We start from the raw sequence: 12637 nt of genomic DNA on the forward strand, positions 1-12637 counted from the left end.
ATATATATATATATATATATATATATATATATATATATATATATATATATATATATATATATACACACACACTGCTCAACAACACTTAATCATCACAGCATAACACCAAGTCAATTACACATCAGGCATAGCAATCTGTCCAGTTAGGGAGCATAAGTGATTGTAAATCAATTTCACCTGCTTTTGTGTAAATGAAAGTGACAGCAGGTGCACTGGAGAGGCAAAAGCAAGACAATCCCCAAAAAGGGAATGGTTTTGCAGGTGGTGGCCACAGACAATTGTTCTCTCCTTATCCTTCCTGACTGATTTGCCTCTAGTTTTGTGTTTTGTTAGGGTCCTTGTCACTACTTGTAGGATGAGGCAGTTCTTGCAGCCCAATCAGGTTGCACAGGTAGTCCAGCTCCTCCAGGATGGCACATCCATACGTGCCATAGCAAGGAGGTTTAGTGTGTCTCCCAGAACAGTTTCAAGAGCATGGAGGAGATACCGAGAGACGGCCATTACACGAGGAGAGCTGGACAGGGACGTAGAAAGGCAACAACCCAGCAGCAAGACCGGGATCTGCTCCTTGAGTGCCCAGTGTCCTCTAGTGGGACCTGTGCTCATAGCCCAGCACCATGCAGCTCGATTTGCATTTGCCAGAGAACACCAGAATTGGTAGCTCCGCCATTGGTGCCCCGTTCTCTTCACGGATGAGAGCAGGTTCACACTGAGTGCATGTGTCAGATGTCAAAGAGTCTGGAGATGCTGTGGGGAATCTTATGCTGCCTGAAGCATCATTCAGCATGACAGGTTTGGCAGTTGGGATGGTCTGGGGAGGAATATCCTCAGAGGGTCGCGCAGACCTCCACGTGCTAGCTAGTGGTACCCTGACTGTTGTTAGGTACCAGGATGACATCATCAGAGACATTGTCAGAACTTACGCTGGTGCAGTGGGCCCTGGGTTCCACCTGATGCATCACAACACTCGGCCTCATGTGGCCAGAGTGTGTAGGCAGTTTCTGGATGATGAAAGGTATTGATGCCGTTGACTGGCCCTCACGTTCCCCAGACCTGAATCCAATCGAGAAGCTCTGGGACGTTATGTATCGGAACATCCAAAGTAGCACCACAGACTGTCCAGGAGCTCACTGATGCCCTGATCCAGGTCTGGGAGGAGATCCCCCAGGAGAATGCCCAGATGCTGTGGGGAGTGTATACAGGCACGTGGGGTCCATATACACTACTGACTTACATTACGAGTTGCCGTGATGAAATTCATGCAAGTTAGATCAGCCTGTAATTTAAATTTTTTACTTAGGTTTTCAGTGTAATTTTAAATCCAGCCATCAATTTGTTGATGCTTTTGGCTTCCATTGACCATTGTCACATCAGTTTGTTCTCAACGAATTACAGTTACACAATGTATATGAGTAGAGTTTCATTTTTTGTTCATCGAGATCCAATGTGTGATTTATGTGTTCCCTTAATTCTTTTGAGCAGTATATATATATATATATATATATATATATATATATATATATATATATATATATATATATATATATATTTCCTGCCCTCTGCACCATATATATATATATATATATATATATATATATATATATATATATATATATATATATATATATATATATATATATATATATATATATATGGTGCAGAGGGCAGGAAATGCAGAAGGAAAAAGTACATTTAGGTGAAGTGGGTGAAAAATGAGAGAGGAAAAGGCATGAAATTGAGAAGGAGAAAACTTGCTTTGCTGGCAGAAATAAAAGGCCTGGTCATTACTTCTCCAGCCTTTCAGGCATTGTGTAGGAGGTTTTAGCTGCTGCAGTGTGTGTGTGTGTGTGTGTGTGTGTGTGTGTGTGTGTGTGAGGGAGACACGCACTGCTACTGCTCTGCTTAAGGGGCCATGGCAACTAAATAAATAAATAAACTAAAACACAAGCAGACCTTTGTGTATAAATAGGAAAACAAAAGCACGGTCGACTTGCAGAACTTCGCTGGCCTCAAACTAGAGAGAGGGTATATACATCTGATATAATGTACATAATTGTGTGCTGATCTTTCACCATGACATACAGTATTAAAGCATATGTATGCATATATATATCTATATATATATATATATACACACACACATATACACACACACACAAATATAATCGTGCCGACGTATTTCATTAGATATTAAAAAATATTCTTTTTTTAAACAGACGACTCGGAGTGAAATATTCCGAAAAGCAGGTGATAAGTGTGCAGCGTAGGTGGGAACTAATTTAATACTGTTTAAAAAGCATCTCATGGAAATTCCTCAAGAAATCGGGTGAGAAAACACCGAGAATACATTTCTGGAAATTCTAGGCAACAAGCATCTACTTTGAAGATGCTAAAATATTAAATTATGTTGATTTATTTTGTATTTTTTATCACAACTTAATTCCCATAGTCCCATTTGTGTTACTGAGTATTATTGAGTTTTGATGACTTTATTATTATTACAAAATGTGTTTATTTATTTATTTAGTTTAGTTTTTATGTGTATTTGTATATATATATAGATAGACCGATAGATAGATATAATATAATCTATCTAGATAGATTATATCTAGATAATATAATCTATCTAATAATATAATCTATCTAGATAGATAGATAGATTATATGTAAGGAATAAAACACGTTGTGTTGTACTGTTATGGGAAAATAATGAACGACTGGGTAGTGTGATGATGTGAAGTTACTGCTCCTGCCCTGAAGTTGATTATTTTCCTATAACAACACGTCCTGAAGCGTTTTATTCCTTTTACACCACAGCGATTTGCCAATGTTTAAAATATGTTATTTATTCAACAACAACAACAACAACATCATAGTTTTATCCATTTAATGTTATGGAACGTCCACAAATAAACCTTCCTGTTCTCACTTTATAGCAGCTACAGTATAAGCATTCATTCCCTCACCAGCTTCTCTTTTCTTTCTCTTATAGTTTATACGACAAAAAAAAACAAAAATGCAGCTTGTCACGTTACGCCACATGTACTCTCCTCTGTCCTGAAAACCTAAAGTTACAGTTTTAACTTTGACTGGTACAAAGCGCTGACACTGGAGACTCCTTCCGTCTCATTACATGATGAAGAAAACTTCACCATATCAACAATTACACGCATTTTTTTTTTTATCCGTTCATGTGAAGCGTCCTCCGTACAAGTCCCTGTGAATGAGCTGTCTCTATAGAAACGATAAGAAGTGCAATAATATAAAACAGCTGCACTACTGCAAGAGAAAATTCAACAATACTTTCTGACTGCTCTGTGGTGTAACTTTTGGCCATATTGCTATATACTATATGGCTAATATTAGTTGATTATTTAATTATTTGCCTCACATACTGTCATATATTGTGATATTATTCAAATATTCAAGCTAAAGCAACTTTTATCGTAGCTCCATCACTTCATTTTCATGAACGGCTTGAGATTACTAATGAACTAAACTGCGGGGCAGATCACGGAGTAAAGTCTGAGGTCAAACCGTAGATCTGAGGTCCGTCATGTTTCGAATTTCTCCTGCGAGTTCTTCAAAGGCCCAGCAGTCTGTCTGAATAATTCCACACATTTGGCTTTCTGTTTGATGCTAGCTTACTGAATGCACCAGAATATTGATTAGCTGAGCTGACTGACTGACCAACACACACACACACACACTTCAGTACATAATATTGTCAGTCAGTACACTAACAATCAATTACCAAAACACATTTTTTCATTTTTCAAAAATATTTTATTTGTGATCCAGGTACAAGGGGAAAAAGCAAAGAAAAACCCAGGATTTATTTTACAGGACATGAGTGAGAATAGGAAAAGTGTGTTCTCTCTCCATTTTTATCCTTTCGGTTCTTGAACAAGGACATGCAAGTGAACACGGATGCTTTACAGGAAGGATGGAAAAAAGGGGCGGGGCTTGTGTATAGAGAGACGTCACCTGACATTTTCACATTTTCCTCTTTTTTTTTCAATTCTTCCTTTCTTTTTTTTCTTCTTCTCCTTTTTTTTTTTTTTTTTTTTTTTTTTTTAGTAAAAAGGCAACACACATTAATAATAAGCTACAAAGATTTGTCAATATTGAGACGAGGAAGAGAAAGAGATAGCAGAGCATGGCTGATCCTTCCAAAAATCAGACAAAATAAAAGATTAAACGTTAAATGTCAAATGTTTCCATCGAGATCGAATGTTTTTGTTTATACGGCTGACGTATATGAGGAAGCAGCACGGTGCGTCGTGCAAACAAGTCACAAAATAATGTGGCGTGTCACATTGCTTGCTGACAAAATAAGGGAAAAAATAATAATAATAATAATAATAATAATGAGAAAAGAAAAAAAAAGAAGGCAAAAGGTGACGGAGAAAAACGTTTCATATTCCACAAATTTTTATGCATTTTTCACAATATACCTTTATTATTTTAATAAATACAAAAAACAACAACACTGTTCCCTTTATTTATTTTTTTTTTTAAAGAAAAAAAAAACCATTAGCATTAAAAAAGACACTATATGCATTAGACGTTAGAAATATCAATATTAATTTTGGTATGTTTCTGTAACTGACATCTTTGTTTTTATGGACATAAAGTGAACCGGCACATTTTTCGATGACACAACAAGGCAATCCACCGTGAATAAGGGGAAAAATTAAATTAAAAGAATAAAAAAAAAACAATTTTTAAATAAAAATACAGAAGCCCATTGGACACATGAAGAAGAAATTTCATTAGCAAACTTGAAATGGCCGTCTGTGTGAGGATACACATGAATATATACACATATATACACACGCACACACACACACGCACACACACACACACACACACACACACACAGACACACAGGACACCACCAAAATATATGTAAAATAACCTGAGATACTCTCCGCACCTCATTTTTCCAAATAACCGCGCACTAAAAAACGGAAAATATGGCGTTCTGAGAGCAACGTAAACGGGACGGGACAACAGTCAGTCGGAGAAAGCGTTAAAACCCGATTAATGTCGTGTGTATATATATATTTTTAAAAAATGAGAGAAACGAAACAGTCATTGTACCAGATTACTCTCCTGAAGGCTCGACAGTTTAAAAAAAAAAAAAATTAAATCCAGCTTTTTTTAAGCAACATTTTGTACAATTTTACATAAATTAATCCCTTAGAACACACACACACACACACACACACACACACACACAAAGGAAATGACAAAATACTTAAAAACTAAAAGAATCATTTGAAACGCCGTGTGATTGGTCGGCAGTGAGAGATCGGCCATTACTGCAGATTCCCCGGCACGCGGTTCAGAGATTATACATCATCGTGACTCGAGAGTGCATCGTGATCGTGATATCGTAATAGCTATACGAACGCTAAAGCATGCTAATGTGTCGTTACGTCTAATGCAGACCTACGCCGCTAATCCGCATGCATACACGTTCGGGTGACGATTCTCTGCATAGATAAAAGACGTATCAAAGACGACGGGGCTGGAATTTGGTCTTCAGTAAAATCATCATCATCATCATCATCGTGTTGGATGTAAACAAGAAAAATAAGTGCTTTCAAAATAAAATCCAGGAATAAATATGATTTGATTATAAAACAATTCATTCAGAGTTAGTCATTAGTGTTCTGTGTGGAATTACGAAACTCGCAATTCACAAATTCGAACCACAACGTGTGTAAGACTGACGCGTGATGAATTAGCGTTTCGACATGTACGTCAAAAAAATGAATAAAATCACAAAATAATTGTTCTAAGTGGCTCTCCAGCTGCGTTGTTGAAGAGACACGCTTTCTACGAAGCTCAGCACGCCGTCGTTTTTGCGAAAGCACTAAAACAGGAGACGTGTATGATTTACTCTTTAAAAACATACACTTTATTCTTGTTCATATGGCTTGTAAATCGCTCGTGTTATGTGCTCAGTGATCCGTCTTTCAGAGGAGAAATCGAAAAGAAACCAAAAAAAATCTATTCAAATGAAATGATCATAAATAGCTGGAAAGCTTATGACACAATCGTCATCCCTCAACATTGTCCACTTGATGTTTGCTGATGTTATTGATGAGAGAGAGAGAGAGAGAGAGAGAGAGAGAGAGAGAGAGAGAGAGACCGTCATACACAAACGAGCAAACAATGAAGAACAGCGGCGAGCTGAGTGTTACGTGACTCAATGACGTTCGTTCTGTTATGATACACCAATGAGCTAAAACATCATGACCACTCATGTCAAGGTCTGGGATGAATTAGATAGTAAGCGAACAGTAAGTCGGTTCTCGTAGTCGAACCCGGGGGAAATGGGCAGGTGTACAGACCTGAGCGACTGGACCTTGGAGCAATGGAAGATGAGCCCTGTTTCCACGTGGAGGGCAGAGTATGTTTGTTGCGTTTACCTGGGGAAGAGATGGCACCAGGATGGCACTGTAGGAAGAATACAAGCCAGTGTGATGTTTTGAGCAATGTTCTGGTCTGGGCATTCATGTGGACGTCAGATTGACACACACCACCAACATACGCATCACTGAGGACCAGGAAAGGGTTCAGGAACGGTTTAAGGAACACAACAAAGAGTTCAAGGTGTTGCCCCGGCCTCCGAATTCCTTAGATCTCAATCTGTGGAACGTGCCGGAAAAACAAATCCGATCCGCAGTGCTCCACGACGTAAAGGCTCTGCTGCTAACGTCTTGGTGCCAGAAACCACAGCACACCTTCAGAGGTCTTGCAGAGTTCATGCCTCAGCAGCTCGGAGCTGTTTTGGCGGCACGTGGAGGACCGACGGCATATTAGGCAGGCGGTAATAACGTTTTGGCTCAGTGGTGTATTTGAACTTTTTGGATTTGAAGTTTATTCAAAAAGGTTTATTCAGGCATGTTTCCTGTCTCTCCGTCATAGCCTCAGAAAAACCCCTTTGCTGCAAATAACACCTCGAAGCCTCTCCACAAACCCTGCACTGAACACACAGGCCTAGTTTAATATATCTCTGTACATGGCTATATAATTTTTTTCTTTTTCCTCTAATTACAGTACAGCAACTCGTCATCATATAATCTCCTCTCCCCCGGTGCTTCATGTCAGCGGGAGCGATGTTTTATTTATTTATTTATTTTTGTGCTTTTCACCAAAATTGCAGTGCAAAAGAAAATCGTTCCGATAATAACAACAATTAAACAAACAAACAAACAAACAAACAAAAAAAACGACAGACGGATGAAGAAATCCATGAAATCGTTATGGCACCACGGCCTGCCAAATTTCAAATTTCAATCCACATATACTACAAATGAAGACGTGAGCGAACGGAATCCGGCTTGCATAGCCATGCAATAACGATTTTCAATGAGAAATCTCATATTTACAGGAAATGTGTTCCCCCTTTTTTCCCCCCAGTTCACTAAAAGACTCAAAATGAGATTCTTCTTCGGTTTTTTTTTTTTAAACATTTTTTTCTTCTTCTTCTCTGGATGAATGGCTGTCAGTATTGAAGTGTTTGAAAGTATTTCATTTGTTCTTGAAAAAAGGACAGAAAACATCAAAATCAACATCGCGGGACTGTCTGTCTTTACATCACATTTACAATACGTCGTTTCCGTCTTCACCTTCTGTGGGATCGGTTCTTCCTTCTGACGCCAGTCCGTTGCGCCGAGCGGCTCTCCGAGGCGTCTCCGAAGCAGGAAAAAGCGTTTTCTTTTTTGTTTTTTAAATTCCAGCTTCGATCCACAGCTTCTCACTCTGTCAGAAAACACGAAGCAAACCCCTGATTAAGTCTCAAAGCAACAACTGAGCATCAGGTCATGATAATAATAATAATAATAATAATAATAATAATAATACACTTTATTTTATAAAGCGCCTTTAAAAGCAGCTTCTCAAAGCGCTGTACACAAAATAAGCAGTACACAGAATTTTTTAAAATAAAAATTAATAAGAATAACAACAACAACAACAACAATAATAATAATAATAATAATAATAATAATAATAATAATAATAATAAAAGTAGACATCATGATTTGTGAATGTGACAGAAGAAAAATACACTGTGGTTTGATCCTGAATTTCCCGTTTTCATATAGATTACTGCACGGTTTTTGTTCTGAATCAGCTTTCTGATGATCTTTCCGATTACGCAGCTCCATTTTTTTTACTTTTTTTGACAAAGCGCTAACACTGGAGACTCCTTCCATAAACGGTAACTAAATACCTCCTTACTTACAAACGTATAAATGATTACACACGTTTTTTTTTTTTCCATTAATCTGTTTATCTGAAGCGTCCACTGCCCAAGACCCCGTAAGTGAGCCGTTACTATGGAAACAATGACGTATTAATATATAACGAGTGCATTAACATAAACATGTGATGTGATTCGCTGCTGTTATAGAAACGATTTGAGAACTCGACAGATGTCCAGAGTGAATAAGAGTGACTTACATAACTCTCCGGAGTACTGTCCCTGGCCGTTGGTCCCGATGTAGCCGGAGTCGCCGTGCTCGGCGTTGGAGCGCTGGTGCTGACCTCGTGACCCCTCTCCTTTACGAGGACCCGTCGATCCTTTGGAGGACGTGGTTCCAGATGAACTGTGACCCCCAGGGGATGGGAACGATGGTTTGCTATAGGGTAGCATGGCCTCTTCTGGACAACAACATACAGGAAAACCAAAAAACAGACCCCGTTAGTGTTCTGAAAAGAAGGGAACATCACGAGAAACGAGTGCAACACCAGTTGGAGACCTTGTTAGACTTGTTACCAAAAGCCTAACCATGACTACCCACTCTCTCCGACCTTTCAAGCGGGTGAACTTAATGATCTCACAGACGGCCGAGGAGGCTGATTTGCTGTGTGTGTATGTGTGGGTGAAATGATTACAGCACATCTGTTCTGTGCCTCCATGTTGTCTGCAGCTGGAGGCAAGAAGTCGGTCTACAGGTCCTTTCTGCTCACAGCAGGCTTTCTAATTGAACACCAGGGTCACATCTGGAGTTGCCGGTCTCCTAGTGATCACACTGAGCTGAAAAGTTTAGCTTTCTTAGCTCTGAACTTTGACCACTTGCTCATACCTCGCTTGATTAGCTCCAGACTTTGAACCATACACAGCAGCGAGAAAACTGGTAGAAAACGTCAAGCGGAATGAGAATGTTAATTGCATTTCATTGTGACGTTTGAATAGATCCGAGTCTCCACTGAACAATGCTGAGGATTTGATTCAGTGACAATGGCAATTATTCAGTTCTTTTTTTTTTCTTTTTCTTCATTGAAATTGAGAAAGTAGTAAAGCGTGATGAGTTTCAAAATTTGCGGGTTTTTTTTGGGGGGGGGGGGTTTGGGGGTGAAAGATGTGATTCGAGAAAACGTTTAAGGCTGACTCTAAGGCTGAGTTAGCCTTAAACAGAACCGAATGTTTTATTAATTTATTCATTTGTATGTTGGTCTGTTTATTTGCTCATGTAAATACTGTATATAATTGAAGCTTGTGCCATCACATTTCACAGAATAATTTCAGCACAATCTGTACTTTTGCAATAAAACGTCATCATGATTCATTATAAACGGTTAATAAACGGTTTTCCATCCAAAAATGAAAGATAAATATGATGTCCAAGGCTTTTGGCATCACTACATCCAAAATAAAGCTTACTAATCGATGTAATAAGGAACTACTGACACGGTTTCCCCACAGTTGTGTGCAGGCTTTTATTTTGAAGCTCGTACGCACGCCTCTACAAATGTAGCGCGATGACTATTCTGATTTTTACATAGAGCGTCTCCATGGTTGTGACTGAAAAAGGTCCATGTTTGTCCGATTGTTTCAGAGACTGAAATACCAGACTTCTGACTGGTCTATGGGTCTTATTTGGGTCTCATTTTAAGGTGTGGATTGTTTCTGTAGTAACGGCTCATTCACAGGGAGTTGTATGGTGGACACTCCACATAAACGGGTCACAAATGGGTCACCTTCCATGGATGGAAGGAGTCTCCAGTGTCAGCGCTTTGTAACAGACTAAAGACTTTCTCGATGGGAAACTCTTCAGGTTAGAACGCTTTGTTGTTTCTCAGTAACAAGCTGCATATTTGATGTATTATTAGCTTCAAGAGAATGGGAGATGGGAAGGGAATGGCTGATTATAGCTGTGATCACAGGTACTTGTTCCATAGACGTTCCATGACATTAAATGTAACCATAAATGGATAGAAAGTATGATCCTATTTCTGTTGGTACCTGAAACAGGGCCGTTCTTCTGTGCTCTCCTGGCCTCGTCCGCTCTCTCCATGGAGCCGAGTCGTTCTTGGCCATGTCTGTGGCGCTCCAGAGACGTACGTGTCTGCCTCTCCAGAGAGCTCTTCACCTCATCCCGGCCAGCCATATGCTGCCTCTCCAGAGACGAGGCCTTCTGTTCTCCAGGGCTGCCTACGTTTCCTACGCTCCTCGGCCCCTGGGCACGCAGGCCCTGGCACGGCGGGGGCTCTGGAGGTGGAGGTAGGTCTGACAGACACACAACAGCGATAGCAGGATTATAACATGGACAGACTTCCAATAACCTCTACAGTAATTCCTCCAAGCTTTATAAAAGGGTGACATGAGGTTATTAGAAGTGTAACTCAGTTGAGGAATAATGGGCAGGGTCATGTTTTTAAACAGGTAAAAAGATGCAATGCCCTTGACGTTTCAATTTGAATACAGACAGACCACTTCAAATGAGCTAATCAATGAATATGCTAACTAGCTCCTTGCACTTTAACACATTGCCAAGGCTTATCCAGATCCACATGTTTCAATCTTTGGTATCTGGTCTAATCAGAGCCATAGTTAGGGCTGGAGGCGTTGGAGGCGTTGGAGGCGTTAGAGGCAATATGACAAAAAATATCAGATCACAATTCTCAAAGATGTTTTTAGGAAACGCAATATGTTTCATGATATATACAGTTTTGCTCATAAAGTGCCAGAAAATCGAATATTTTCGAGAAATATTTTATTTTATTTTATTTTTTCATATTTTAAAATAAATAATATCTCAAACTGAAAAGGAGCGGGGAGCTAAACTTATACGTACAAAATAGTGACATTTAATTATTGGATTCTGGTGGGTGTGTAATTATTTAAAAAAAAAATTTTAAATTATAAATAAAAAGATTTCTTCAGTTCAATTCCAACAAAGAAAGCAGATGATCCTTTTCCTCCTAAATCAGCAGTGTTTCAGAAAAGGTAAGGACTTTCAGATCGACTGACACATTTGCAGGATGCCTTTACCTGGATATATACTTTCCCCATCAGTGAAACTAAAGTTTTCAGCGGCTAAACCAGTAAACTTGTCTAATTTATGCTCTAATAATAATTAAGTGACAAATTCTGAAAAACCAGCACGTAATTTTATTGTTGTATTTAGCATGTTTCTTAAATCAATCCCCCTGAAATGTAATTCCTGGCTACACCACTGGGTCAAACCCCTCAAAAGTGGTCCAGTGTCAGGTCTTACCATCAGCATTAGCATCCCTGCGGTGCACAGCCGTACCTGGTCCTCTGTTTTTGCGAGTGGGCCGTGCTGCCCGCTGGTGGCCGAGGCTGTGCGTCCCCACAGTGCTGCCGTCTGTAGAGAACGGACTGGCTGGGCGAGCCCTCAGGGCCAGGCATTGATCTGTAAGAGGGGAACAGAACCGTGGTTATGATTAAGATGTACCGCTGGTCTAAGGTGATGGAGAGCTATGTTTGTTCAGCAAGTATTAGGAAAATGAGAACTATCCGGATGAATCACCATCCTTGATAGTTCGTAGCAGAAAAACCAAAACGTGCCATCGAGCACTTTTGAGAAGGTGAAATGGACGCCACGGAAGCAGTGATTATCATCAGGGCCACTGTCAAGAGTCAATAAGAGCCAAGTCAAGCGGCTACAAAAAGAATAGCAAAACAGTCCCTTTTAATTTTGTGTTAATGTAACCCACTTGTGCCATGCTCATCTCCCAGAGGTCAGCTTTAAACACACTTCGAATATGATTGCAGCATCGATCAGTGTGTTAGTACCATCACCAACCCACTAGCCAAGAATCTGAGAAATTCAAAAGCGATGAATCAAAGCAGCCAGTGAGGAAAGAAGACAGCGCTGTCTTTATGAAATGGTTAAAATCCACCATGTCCCTTCACCACAGACAGACAGACAAACCTCTCTTGGTGAGGCTGGTGCCATCCAGGCGGTAGCCTGCCTTATCGGCGGCCGCTGCCAACGCACGGGCAAAGCTGCAGTGGGTGAACAGAGAGCCGTCGGAGGAGCTCCCTGCACTGGACCTGTGGCTGGAAAAGGGCCGGTCGTCCTCCTCCGATGCCGAGCCCCACCCATTCACCATGGATCCTACAAGCAGCAGCCGCAATGAAATGAGTTTACCATACTTACTCACTTTATTCTAGCAACAGAGCGAGTGTGTGCATTTACAGAGCTACAGCTCACGGCTGAATTTATACTCTACGTTCTGAAGAGGCATACATTTATATCAGTCTGGTGCAGTACCTATTATCAACAAACCACTGGTCCAATCTGAGTTGGAAATAATATCAAGAAATTTATTAATATTTGCTAGAAGAACAGGCTGCTGTATAGTT

At 40.0% G+C, this 12637-nt stretch overlaps 1 protein-coding gene across 1 annotated transcript in view; it reads right to left on the reverse strand.

Moving 5' to 3' along the window:
* Nucleotides 1–6398: 6398 nt before the first annotated feature.
* Nucleotides 6399–12637, reverse strand: part of robo2 (roundabout, axon guidance receptor, homolog 2 (Drosophila)) — a 58239-nt gene continuing 52000 nt past the window's right edge. The window contains exons 15-19 of the mRNA XM_053647107.1: nucleotides 12204–12389; nucleotides 11523–11681; nucleotides 10268–10531; nucleotides 8482–8682; nucleotides 6399–7779 (exon numbers count right to left, since the gene is read on the reverse strand). Of these exons, the coding sequence (XP_053503082.1) occupies nucleotides 7778–7779; nucleotides 8482–8682; nucleotides 10268–10531; nucleotides 11523–11681; nucleotides 12204–12389 (812 nt within the window). The 3' untranslated portion in view covers nucleotides 6399–7777. The remainder of the gene's footprint in view (nucleotides 7780–8481; nucleotides 8683–10267; nucleotides 10532–11522; nucleotides 11682–12203; nucleotides 12390–12637) is intronic.

The sequence above is a fragment of the Ictalurus furcatus genome, chromosome 17 (genome assembly GCF_023375685.1).
Source record: "Ictalurus furcatus strain D&B chromosome 17, Billie_1.0, whole genome shotgun sequence".
Taxonomy (NCBI): domain Eukaryota; kingdom Metazoa; phylum Chordata; class Actinopteri; order Siluriformes; family Ictaluridae; genus Ictalurus; species Ictalurus furcatus.